Source organism: Megascapheus bottae, chromosome 7, assembly GCF_031878675.1.
Source record: "Megascapheus bottae isolate mThoBot1 chromosome 7, mThoBot2.hap1, whole genome shotgun sequence".
Taxonomy (NCBI): domain Eukaryota; kingdom Metazoa; phylum Chordata; class Mammalia; order Rodentia; family Geomyidae; genus Megascapheus; species Megascapheus bottae.
Window position 1 is genome coordinate 22,378,724 of NC_143515.1, and position 13,163 is coordinate 22,391,886.

The following is a 13,163-nucleotide window of genomic DNA, read 5'->3' on the forward strand; positions in this document are numbered from 1 at the left end:
GCCCAAGGATAGTGTTCAGGTCCTGAGTTCAAGCCCCAGGACCGGCAAAAAAACAAACAAAAGGACAGGGAAATCTGACTCACTTTGTCAACTTGACTTGCATGTCACCAAGGCCTTCTGTCCATTCAGCATGGGTCTGGTGATCCCCACTTTATCCCTTGTCCACACCACTGGCCTCAGGGTCCGGATCTCCCACCTGCTCCGCAAACTCTGTACAGCTGGTCCAGCCTGAGCGGCCACACTCCTCAGCACCACCACTCCACAGCAACCAGGGCTACAGGCATCTGAAAATCTCCATTAGCCTGAACAGCACATTTATTCTTGGGATTCCCAACATTTCTGCTAACAAGATGCCTTGTATTTGACTTGGGAGCCAGATAAACCCAAGTAGGTAAGTGAGAGGCCTGTACTACTACCGTCCAGAGAAAAGGTCCGGGTCAGCTCAAGGGCGCCCCCTCCTGGGATCAGCAAGCCTAAAGGAAGCCAACTCCAGCAGGGCCAGTCCTAGGCAGTCACAGCCTGACTGTGCCACCTCTGGCTCAGGGCCTCGATGGTGTCCCGAAGCCTCCGTGTCCAGTCATCCTCTCTCCGCAGTGGGGTGCAGCGTGACTCCTTGTGCTCCAGGGCTAGGATGTCTGCGGGTGTGTTGGGGGTCAGGCCTGCGGCTAGAACTGCTTCTGGGAACTTGGCAGCAGAGGCAGGGGCCAGGCAGCACCGGGGGGTGCTGAGGGGAGGGGAGGGCAGGAGTAAGCAGGAGGGCAGGTGAGAGAACAGCCAGAGGACAGGGAAGGAAGAAAGGGGGAGGAGGGAGAAAAGGAACAAGTGACACAGTTAGGGGGAGGGGACCAAGAAACTGAGGACCTTGAACTTGCCCCTACCTGGCAAAGTGCTATTGGTTGAAGGCTTAGCTCAACCAACCAGCATACACACACCAAAGCCATCCCCCACAGTCCCATCTCCCCCCACCTGAAAAAAGGAGATCCCTAAAGGCAAAGCCTCTCCTGCCTCCCAGGGTCACAGACCGCCATAACCTCTACCTGGGCTGTTGCCTGTCTGTCTGCTGGTAATGGTAGCTGACAGCCACGGCAGAGTGGGGGCACAGCAGGTACTGGTTCTCCTCCCAGCAGCGGGCCATGGTGTGGGTGATGGCGTCGTCAGACACTGACTCAGATGTAACTGCCTGCAAGAGCTGAAGATTCCAGAGGGATGGGTGTCAGGGCTGGAGATGCAGGGAAAGGGTGCCAAAAGCCTTCTCTTCACAACACACACCCACACCAGGAACACAGATGAAGCTGCCATACTAAATAGCTGACTCTGTGCAGTATAAAATCAGTTGCCTAACTTCTGGGATGTTTGTTTTGTTTTCTTTTGTTTGAGATAGATAGAGACTTGCTACATCACCCACACTGGTTTGGAATTCAGTTTTCTTGCCTCCACCTCCTGTGTGTTCTGCTTACATATATGAGCTACCAAGACTAGCTGGTTTCCCAGGTCCAAGATGATTCATTTGTTGAGTTGTAGATCAATATGTCTAGTTGGATATTGGCTCATAAATCCAATCAGTTGTAGTTTTGTTCAATAGTCTGACATGGCCCAGATAAGACAGTCAAATAGTCCATCATTTAGCAAGAGTATGGTACTGAAAATTTCAGAAATCCTATATTTTATACGTAAGATAATTAATCATCACTAGGCTGTACTGAAATAAAAACAATCTTTTCTAACTAGATTCCTAAAATTAATCAATTTATTTATTTTCTGTGGGGTTTTTTTTTGGGGGGGGGGACAGTCATGAGGCTTGACCTCAGGGCCTGAGCGCTGTCCTTGGACTTTTCTCAAGTCTAGGGCTTTACCAATTGAGTCACAGAACCACTTCTATGCTTTTTCTATGTATGTGGTACTGAGGAATCGAACCCAGGTCTTTGTGCATGCTAGGCAAGCACTCTACCACTAGGCTAAATTCCCGAACCAGCTTATTTATTTTCTAAACAATAAATTTTCATTTTCAAAGAAAAAGAGAGAGAAAGGAGGAGGGGAAGAAGAGGTGCTGGTGGCTTATGCCTATAATCCTAGCTACTCAGGAGACTGAGGATCTCAGGATTCTAGTTTGAAGCCAGCAAGGGCAGGAAAGTCTGTGAGACTATCTCCAATTAATCACTGCAAAGCCACAAGCAGAGGTGGGGCTTAAGTGGTAGAATGCTAGCCTGGACCTAAAGATAAGGAGCAGTGCCCAGGCCCGAGTTCAAGCCCCAGCAGCAGTGCACACTCAACACAAATAAAATAACTGCAAAAGTACTTGTTTCATAGTAGATACTAAAAAGCTAGATACCCCCTGCCCTTACCCTAACATCTAACTTCTCTGTCCAAAAGATGTGTGGCTACATCGTTTGCTGATGCTGAGTAGATAGACAGTGACCGACCTTGCTGTGTAATTCCTTGGGAAGATGCAGAGTTTGGGTTCTTTCAAATTGCTCCATCAGGGCTCTTGTCAGCTGGCTGTTAGACCCAGAGAGCAGCCAGAAGATTCGCTCCATGTTGTAGGGTACCTGGACAGAAAGGCAGAGTCCCTCCCAAGCCGTGCCAATTTCAGCTCTCACCCAATCCCACCCCAGTAACACCTGGGTCAGGCCTGTCCCTTCCCCATCAGCCCACCTGGATGTCCATTGCTGATGCCAAGGTTGGTTTGACCGATGCAGAAAGAGAGAAGTCTCCCCGCTGGATGGTCCTGTGGATGATGTCATTGTGATTCACTCCTGCCACCAGGCGGAGGGGCAGGCCCATCTTCTGAACAATGCACCCAGCTTGAGGCCGCGCGGGGGAGAGGAGGAGGGGGAGACAGCAAAGCCAAAACAACAACAACAAAATGTTTTTGGTTTCATCAAAATGGAGATACATTTGTTCCTCAAACTTTTGTTAGAATTGTTTTGTGCAATGACCTTTATTACGAAAAATCAAGTGGTAGATTGGGGGAAAATCCTGACAAATCACATATCTAATCAGAGACCTGTATCAAAGGGTATATAAAGGACTCTTGCAATCAAACAATAAAAATACAAGTAGCTTAATTTGAAAGTTAAAGATCTGAACAGAAATTTCTCCAGTCAAGAGTCAGGTCCCAGTGGTTCATGCCTACAATCTTTGTTACTCAGAAGGCTAAGAGCTGAGGATAGCAGCTTAAAGCCAATCTGGGCAGGAAAGTGCATGAGATTCTTATCTCCAATTAACTACCCAAAAAGCTGGAGATGCCACTGTGGCTCAAAGTAGTAGAGTGCTAGTCTGGAGCGAGAAAGTTCAAGAATAGCATCCAGGCAACAGTTCTCTTAATAGGAACAAATTCGAAAGAATTAAAAACAGTCGGGCACCAGTGGCTCATGCCTATGGTCCTAGCTATTCAAGAGGCTGAAATCTGAGGACCTCGGTTCAAAGCCAGCCTGGGCACTAAAGTCCGCGAGACTCTTATCTCCAATTAACCACCAGAAAACCAAAAGTGGCGCTGTGGCTCAAGGGGTAGAGCAGTAGCCTTGAGCTGAAGAGCTCAGGGACAGCACCTAGGCCAAGTTCAAGCCCATAACTGACAAAAAAAATTACAGGTCTACATAAAAACTTATACGTAGGTGTTCACAGCTGAATTAATTATAGCCAAGATGTAAAACAATCCAAACGTCCTTCAACATACAATAAATACATGCAGTAAAATAAATAGTAACATGAGCTACAATGTGGATAAACTGACAATACAATGGTAAGTGAAAGAAATCATATACAAAAGGCCACCAAGTGTGTGATTCCATTTCTATAAAGTGTCTAGAACAAAGTCAGGCACGGGGGCTCATTCCTATAATCCTAGGTATTCACGAGGCTGAGATCTGAGGATCACAGTTCAAAGTTAGCCTGGGCAGGAAAGTCCAAGAGACTCTTAACTCCAATTAATCACCAGAAAACCAGAAGTGGTGCTGTGGCTCAAGTGGTAAAGTGATAGCCTTAAGCTGAAGAGCTTAGGGACATTGCCCAGGTCCAGAGTTCAAGCCCCATGACTGACAAAAAAAAAAAAAAAGTGTCTAGAACAGAGAATTCAGGAGACAAATAGCTGGGTGGATGCCATGGGGCATGACTCAAGGGCACATGGGAGTAGCCACTGGTGTGTTCAGGCATTCTTCTAAAAGGATATATACCATTTACATAAATATATATACACCATTTATACATGGTATACAATTGATTATGGTGATATCACACAACTCTATGAATATATTAAAATACTAAATGCACTGTACAGTTTGTGTGTGTGTGTGTGTGTGTGTGTGAGAAAGAGAGAAAGAGAGAGAGAGAGAGAGAGAGAGAGAGAGAGAGAGAGAGAGAAGAGAGGCAACCCATTTGTGTAGAAGCAGAAACGAAGGTACCAAGAGGCTGAAATATTCTGTCCAAAGACCTGAGTAGTAGGATTTAGGTTCAAGGTACATCCGAGTCCTGGCCACACAATTCCCCTAACTAAACCTCATAGAAGCAGTGGCTTTGGATGATGCTTCCTAGAGATACACCGAGGAAGGACAGAGTACCACCTCATATTAATAGCAACTGGTTTGCATGGAACTAACAAGGAATTCCTGGCCCTGATAGATGAAAGGCCCTGATGCGTGGCACAGGCTTGGGAGGGCTGCGCCTTCCTTCACACGTCTTCCTCTGGGAACTGGTCAGGGGAGTTAAGGATAGTCACACCACCCCAGTATCACTCTCAATTTTGCAAAGCACATTCGTATTTTTATTTCTTTTGATCCTCACAAAAATATATGATGTCCTTAAATAACAAAAATAAAAGGAAACTGGACTCAAGAGGATCTAGGATGCTGGGTGCCGGTGACTCATGCCTATAATTCTGGTTACTCAGGAAGCTGAGATCTCAGGATCCTGGGTTGAAGCCAGCCTAGGTAGACAAATCCAAGAAATTCTTATCTCCAACTAACTAGCAAAAAGCTGGAAGTGGCTCAAGTGATAGAGCTCCAGCCTTGAGCAAAAGAACTGAGGGATAACACCCAGGCCCTGAATTCAATCCTCAGGCCCTGTTCCTCCCCCCGACAAAAAAAGGGTTCCAGATGCCAAAAGGTAACCAGTTTCTGACAGAGCAATTCCAGGCAGGAACATCCTTGGCAAATGTTGGTCATGTGTTTACTTTGTGCCAGGTGCTGTGGAGGGTTCAGGGCTGCAGCAAACCATAGCCAATCAACTAGCAAAGGGCAGATCTGGGGCCAGAATCCTAAGTCCAGAATGCTTTCCACCTCACACGGTCCGTGGGTAGTATCTACGAGGGGAACACACCATGCCATGCAGCCACTGCCCCACAGCAGGCAGCTGACTGAGCTAGGAGTAAAGTCCTTATTTCTGGGAAGACTTCCCAGCTGAGCCTTGACCTTGTCTCTACACACTCTGCTGAGTGAAGGAAACTGCAAAGCCAAGCTACTAAAGCACCCTGGGGTAAAGCCAGGGCAACAAGGGTCTAGGGTGCCTGTGCAGGCACACATACATACAGGAAAATCTGGGGCGTTCTGTGTGGTTTCCTGTCACCTTCAGAACTAGGACTTGACCTTCATGCTCTTTATCTTTTCAGCCAGAGGAAAAGTCTAGCTGCTCCTCTGGGGTCTCCTTACCTGCAAGGTTACCAGCAGCCCCGGTTGGCACAACCACTTCCACAGGAGGGAGGGGGCGAGTGTCCAAGGAAGGGACACACTGGAAGTAAGCGAAGACGTAGTGAGCCATCTGCACGAGGACCCGAGACCAGTTGATGGAATTCAAGCTCATCAGACCGTGCTGCTTGACAAAGGCCTCATCAGCAAACACGGCCCTGATAGGCTCATCCAGTTCATCGCTGTTTCCCTCCGCTGGGGGAAAAGAGAACAGGGTGGTTCTCAGAGGGAAGAGGAAGCCCCAGGCACTCAACATTGGACCACACCAGGGCCCTGGGAGCTAAGCCTCTAGATTTTTAAAAAAATCTTTCCCATGGCTTAGCCAGGCTTTCCAGACCCAACAGGAAGATCCTCAAGACACAAAGCACAGCTCATATTCTCATGATCCTAGATATCTGTCCTGGCTTACAATAAAAGAAAATGTAGCCAGAACCATTCGCAATATTTCTACCATTATACAAAATACAAATATAACATGGCAGCCTTTGAGGATATTGGTAAAAGTATTTGGCTTTATATTCCATGCTCACTTCTCCCTCTCTTCGGTGAAGGAGGAAAACTGTTAGCCTGAGGCTCTGGAGGAAGGTTCTCTGTACCTCTGCCTGGATTGGAGGAAATGGTTGCTCATCCCCTAGGATCTGCCCTCATTTAGGTCACAAGGATGACAGTCCTCTCTCTTCCATGTGTCAGATAAGCTTTCTTGGGAAGGACTTCTCCCAGAACATTGTCACACATTGGCTGTGTGTGTGTGTGTGTGTGTGTGTGTGTGTGTGTGTGTGTGCGTGCGTGCGCGCGTGCACACACACGCATGCGCCAATCCTAGGGCTTGAACTCAGAGTATCTGTCACTTCTAGTAGTTTAGAAGGCCATATAGCTAAAAGCCTGCCCAGAACTAAACCAAGGCATTTATACCATCTAATCAGAAAAGGGCTGGTGAAGACCAGGAAAGAGGAGCAGGAAAGATGCTCAGCAGACTGGTCAACCATCGGCCCAAACAGACTCAACCAAGGCAGGATCTGACTCTCCCGAGCCTCTGCCCAACACCCACCTCCAAACACGTGAACATTGTCCTTCACCACTGTTGTCATCTGGAGTTCCTGGATCTTTGAGCAGTGACCTTTGGGCAGCAGAACAATTATGTCTACATTCTTTGCCCCTTGGACACTCTTGATGGCAGCACTCCCAGTGTCCCCAGAAGTTCCTGGATGGGAAGAAAGGAGTCATCCCCCCTTGAGAAGAAAGAGGAGAGGTAGGAAGGGAAATGAATGGCCCTTAAAGCACTGTTGCCAGTTCACTAATATCTACTTTCAAATACTTAAGGACAGGAATTTAGTATTGTGTCTAGGATCTACTGATCCACAGATAAAATTCAGGACATGGGTGAACTTGTGTGTGTGTGTGTGTGTGTGTGTGTGTGTATAAGAGAGGGGGAGAGTGGGTGTACTAAGGCTTGAAATCAAGGCCTCAAGCTCCTGCTTAGCTTTTTTTGCTCAAGGTTGGCATTCTACAACTTGAGCCACAGCTCCACTTCCAGTATTTTCTGCTAGTTAACTGGAAATAAGCATCCCATAGACTTTCCTATCTGAGTTTGCTTCAAACGTTCTCAGATCACAGTTTGTTGGATGGCTAGGATTACAAGTGTGAGCCACTGGTATCTGTCCCATAATCTTAAGTCTTCTATGTACTTAAAAAACATCACTCTAGCTGGGCATTGGTGGCTCACACTCATAATCCAAATTACTAAGGAGGCTAAGATGTGAGGATCACGGTTCTAAGCTAGCCCAGACAGGAAAGTCCATGTGACTTCTTATCTCCAATAACTACTCAGAAAAAGCCAGAAGGGGAGCTGTGGTTCAAAGTGGCTGAGTGCTGGGCCGGGAGTTTGGCCTAGTGGTTAAAATGCTTGCCTAGCATGCATGAAGACCCGGGTTCGATTCCTCGGTACCACATACATAGAAAAAAGCCGGAAGTGGTGCTGAGGCTGAAGTGGTAGAGCTCTAGCCTTGAGAAAATCCAAGGACAGTGCTCAGGCCCTGAGCTCATGCCCAGGACTAGCCAAAAAACAAAACAAAACAAAGTGGCTGAGTGCTAACCTGAACACAAAAAAGCTCAGGGACAGCACCCAGACCCTGATTTCAAACCCCAGGACCAGAAACAAACAAACCAATAAGCATTATTCTGAGACGCAGCCACAGCCTCTACTAACCAGATAAGGGGTTCCATGGCCCCAGAACAGGTGAACAATCTTAATCTACAACTGATTCCTAAGAGACTCAGTGGAGAGCATTCCACAGATGATCACCAGCAGCAGCAGAGTTTAGGGACCCCCCAGTTCACACCTACAACCACAGTGATGTGTGTCTTCCTCTTTTCCAGAAAGTACTGCAGAAACTGTGCGGTACAGCTCAGGGACAGGTCCTTAAAGGCATATGTGACTCCATGCCACAGCTCCAACACGTTCAGACCATTCCTCAGCCTGCACAAATGAACCACCTCCTTGTGACGGAATCTGCTGAAGGCACGGTCGATGAGATCTGTTAGGACAGCACATTAGACAATGATTTCTTTTCAGTCTCATTACTCCAGATTTAAAGATCTCACCTCCTGTTACCAAAACAAAACAAAATTTTTTTGAAACAGAAGCTCTTATCTCAGCATTTTAATATAAATGTTTTATCTTAAACAACTGCATAAACCTTCTACATAGCCAACAGATAAGATAAAATATGGCATTTGAAAGGAAGTGGATGAATCTAGAGTGAATCATGTTGAGTGAGGTAAGTCAAGACCAAAGGAACAAAAGGCACATGGCATCCTTTATATGTGGCTATTAGATCCAAACAGTACAAGAGCGATGACTCAATAAATTGGGAACCCAATGTTATGAACATGACATTAGAAATATAAACATAATTACATAGACATAAAAATTTATGACTCTATAGATATGTTTTATTACATAGATTAATATGTATCTATGACATACAAACCCTCAGCCCAATGTTAATTATGTTCTAAAATCTAAGTGCCAGTAATTGTATATAGAGATTCCCTTCTTGAATACTTGCTTGTTAAACAACTATTTGAAATATGATGTAAAAATCAATGTTATTAAATTCTTTAATAAAAGAAATTTTAAAAAACTGCATAAACCTAGGAAAGAACATGGGAAGACATGAGTTAAATGCCTCATAGATTCCTCAGAAGGACCCTCCATTGACCAGAACTGAACTGGTACTTGAAGACTTACATTTTTCATTTAATATACTTCATCAGAGTCTGAATTTCTTGTGAGCATGTATTCCAATAGGGACGAATTAAATAGTTACATTTTAAAAAGTCAACATCTCATCCTTCTTATATTCCTTTGTAGAGACAGAAAGATTGCATTCATTCACTCATTCATTCATTCATTCATTTATTGCCAGTCCTGGGCTAGAACTCAGCATCTGGGCACTGTCCTTGGGTCTTCGCAAGGACACTCTACCACTTGAGCCACAGCACCACTTCTGGCTTTTTTCTATGTATGTGGTACCGAGGAATCAAACCCAGGGCTTAATGCATGCTAGACCAGCACTCTACCACTAGACCATGCTCCAGGCCCCTTGTTTGTTTTTTTGTAGTGCTGTAGGACATGCACACGGCTGATATACCATGATTCCTATGGCAGAGTAGTCTAGAACAGAACTTCTCAAACTTTCACTGGCAAAAAAAAGTACCTAGGATCTGGTTAAAATACAGAGTGTGAATTGGTCGGCATGACAGAGTCTGACACATCTAACATAAAGTGCCCAGGCAATGTCACCTCTGCTGGTCACTAGACACATGTTGAGTGGTCCACTTTTGCTCCCCACTCCAACCCAAAATATCCACATTATGGATTTTCTTTTTGCTATTCCGTGTGGTCCGTGAACTAACAGTACTAATCTTATCTGGGAACATGACAGAAATGCAGAATTCTAGGCCTACCTTACACTATTAAATCAGAATCTGCTTTTTACCAAGATGTCCAGGAGACACATTATAGTCTGAAACACAGCAGTAACACTGTCCCTTCTGGACTCCACTCAGGAGGACAAAACAGCCATCTGAGGTTTAGGTGCTTTATACATGAGGAAATACCTTACTACTAAAAGCATTCAGGGTGAGTGTAAAATACCTAGTCAAAACTCACATTTTTTTTTAAACAAAGAAATGCTGTGCAGATCATGTGGGCATTTAGCTCACTGGAGGTGGGAGATGGAATAGATGAACTCTCTCAGGATATTTCTAGTTCTGAGATTTTCGAGTCAGAGAAACGTTCCAAGATGAGGAGATGCAACTAGAGACTTTTTACAGTTCTGGAGAAGGAATGCTGACACTTACCATTTAACTCGGCTCTTGGAATGAGCGTAGAGCCAATGAAGAGGGAGCAGAGCTCCTTCACCAGGCTCCGATAGGAGAGTTTGCTCCAGTGACACAAAGTGTCTCTGTCCAGCTGTGGGAGTTCCTCGGGCACGTAGAGACCCCCATCTGGTGCATAGCCAGAGAAGAGGGCTCCCTCAAAGTCGACCTTTGGGGCCAAGCCCCGCGTGCTGATGTACCACATGATCCCGGAGTCCTGCAGAGGGAATGGTCACAGAGGGCCTGGTCTTCAAGTCCCCAGTACTCCACAGGGGAAAGCTGGAACCGCCACAGCCCACTCAGCTGGCCTCTGAGCCACCCCTCACTGAGTTGTCTGTTCCAGACCTGGAGACAACAGACCTAACTTGGGTACTATGCAAATTATGACCCTTCTCATCCTAATGAGGCAATTGTCCTACATTCATTGTCTTAGTACTGGGGAATGCTGGGAAGAGAAACACGGGTCCACACCAGTAGGAAAGTCTATCTTCAAGGAAGAAAAGACAGGTTGGTATAAGATACTTTCCCTATAGGAAAGAATAGGCAAAGCTGGGCACAGTGGCTCACACCTGTATTCCCAGCTATTCAGGAGGCTGAGAACTGAGGGTTGGGGTTCAAATCCAGCCTGGGCACAAAAGTCCAGGAGCTTCTTATCTCTGATTAACCACCAGAAAACCAGAGGTGACACTGTGGCTCAAGTGGCAGAGCACTAACTATGTGGCCCTGGGCAGGGAGCTCAGAGATAGCACCCAGGCCCAGAATAGGCAACTCCCTCCCCACCTCCCCTGTACTGGGGTTTGAATTCAGCCTTGTGCTTGCTCTGCTGGTGTATTGTCACTTGAACAATGCCTCCAGTCCAGCTTTTTTGTATCAGTACTGGAGCTCTGGGAGTCTGGGCACTGTACCTTAGCAGTTTTTTGTTTTGTTTTGTTTCTCAAGGATAGTACTCTATTACTGGAGCCAACCCCCATTCTGACTTTTTGTTGGTTAATTAGAGATAAGAGTCTCATGGACTTTGCTGCCCCAACTGGCTTCAAAGCAGGATCCTCAGATGTCAGCTAGGTTTACAGGCATGAGCTATTAGCTCCTCACTAGCCACCTTTTTGATGATTATTTGGGTGGGGAGTATAAGCTGGCATTGGCCTGGAAGAATTCTGGCTTTGTAGATGCCCTTAACACCTGTGGAAGCCAGGAATCTCTAGATAGTGAAAAGGGACAATGGGTATAAGCCTGGGATATATGATCAGCTAGTATAAGTCTATGTTAAAGAAGGGAAGTGGAGGGAACACCAAAAGACAACTGCAGAAGGTAAACAATGCAGATGGTGTCCACACACAGATGAAGGGTGAGGAGGCCAGCGGCTAGCATGTCTGTGATTCTTGGCAAGCGTTAGTGTCTACCAGCAGCCTGTGAGAACCTGGAGTACCAGGAAGAAGGTCACTTTATAGGGCCTAAGTAAAATGATGTGAATGAGCTGCCTGAAAAATGTTTGCAGGAGCTTCGGACAGGCACAGGGCAGGGGCAGGTGAGGCAATACGGACTGATGGCTGGAAATATTGTGGAGATGGCCTAAGTGGAATGGACCACGTGGGCTCTGCTCTGGGTTCCCCCACTCCAAGGAGGATGTGGACAAACTGTCCAAGAGCAAAAGCAAGAGGGTGATGCCAGCTGTGCACGTGGGAGCAGAGGGCTGGACTGATGAGCCAAGGACCCAGGCTCCGTACAGAGACCGGAGCTGCCCACCGTCTGTCCACCTGCTGTAGGAAGCAGTCCAAGGCCCACAGAGACACAGCACCGCACAGCTGCACTGCAGCAGCCCAGGGCGAGAATCTGGAGGCAGGGGCGGGGACGTTGAGGGAAAATGAGCTGCACGACAGGCCTAAGTGAACTACAGAGCACCTAAGTGTGGTCATCTTCCCGTCCGGCTCTGCAGTGGCCATAATGACCGGATAAATGAGAAGCAGGAGCCAGCAGAAGGTGGAGGGGAGAGGGCACAGGGCAGGGAAAGGCTTCCAGGAAGACGTGGGCCAGGGTGGACACTTGGTCGCGGGTGGCGGTCCCCATCCTCTTGGCCTGGAGGCCCACGAGGGAGGCCTGAGCTCTCAAGCCACCCAGGTTTCGGGGTTCTCCGGGAACCGCCGGACCTGGGCACGTTCTCTGCCCCGCCCTCCTCTCCCCCCCCCCCCCCCCCCCCCCCCCGGCGGCTCCAGCTTGAGGTGACGGCGTAGCTACGCGAACCTCGGGCCGAGCCAAGCCGGGCTGCGAGGGAGGTCAGGGCACAGAAATGCCACCCAGGGCCCAGCGCGGGGGCAGCGGGCCGCGCGCGGTTACCGGGTGCGGAGCGCGCGTGGTGCGGGGGCAGCGGGGCTCCGGGGCTGCGGGATCCGGTGACGGCCTGGACCCAGAGCAGGGCTTCCGGGCAGAGCCGGAGACCTAGGGATCAGATGGCCCGAGCTGAGGCGGGGACTCAGGAGGCGAGGGGTGGGCTGGGACGGGGCGGGGCTTGAGGCTTGGGGCGGGGCGAGGGGCGGGGCGAGGGGCGGGGGGGCGATGGCGGGAGGGGGACAGTAGCTGCAGTTCAGCTTCCGAGGCCCTTAGCACACACTCCAGGAGCATCCTTCCCTCACTCAGTGGATCCTATCTCCATTTTACCAGCTTCTCACTAGCATTCGTGCGGCCAGACTCTTCCGTTCTAATGAGGGAGGCACCTGTGTGTGTCCTGTGCACATCCTTCCATCTACTGTACATTATCTAGTAATACTTTACTTACTTTACACAGTAAGAACTATGTCAATAATTGTGATACTGCCTTGTTCAGGGAATAAGAAAAAGTCGATACAAATGCAATTTAGACAGGAAGTAGAGTGGGGCACAGGAAGGGACTAGGGACTGTTCAAATTTTTGATTTAACAGATTAAATCATTCATTAGATCTAATAATCTCTGGAAACTCCCTCATAGACACACCAGAAGTGTGCTTCCTAATCTCCTCGGTGTTTCTCAGTCCAATGAAGTTGACAAAAATTAACCACAACACCCACCTACATCAGGAAGAAAGTTTGTTCATGTAATGTTTGCACCATGCTTTTCTTCTCTACCTGGG

At 47.7% G+C, this 13,163-nt stretch overlaps 1 protein-coding gene across 1 annotated transcript; it reads right to left on the minus strand.

Annotated features, from left to right (window-relative positions):
* Window positions 1-293: 293 nt before the first annotated feature.
* Window positions 294-12,510, minus strand: Thnsl2 (threonine synthase like 2). Its single transcript, XM_090336525.1, has 9 exons — window positions 12,393-12,510; window positions 10,044-10,278; window positions 8,018-8,212; window positions 6,727-6,879; window positions 5,643-5,873; window positions 2,653-2,801; window positions 2,421-2,546; window positions 1,038-1,189; window positions 294-724 (listed from the first exon to the last, which is right to left on the minus strand). Exons 2-9 carry the CDS (start codon window positions 10,264-10,266, stop codon window positions 505-507), a joined length of 1,449 nt encoding a protein of 482 aa, XP_090192651.1. The 5' UTR covers window positions 10,267-10,278; window positions 12,393-12,510; the 3' UTR covers window positions 294-504.
* Window positions 12,511-13,163: the final 653 nt, after the last annotated feature.

Bases quoted from the DNA above. Each gene is read 5' to 3' on its own strand.
- Thnsl2 (XM_090336525.1), bottom strand. From the start codon at position 10,266: ATGTGGTACATCAGCACGCGGGGCTTGGCCCCAAAGGTCGACTTTGAG. The intron at 8,213-10,043 runs GTAAGTGTCAGC...CTGTCCTAACAG, and splicing joins TCCAAGAGCCGAGTTAAATG to ATCTCATCGACCGTGCCTTC. The intron at 6,880-8,017 runs GTGTGAACTGGG...CTTCCCATCCAG, and splicing joins ACACATCACTGTGGTTGTAG to GAACTTCTGGGGACACTGGG.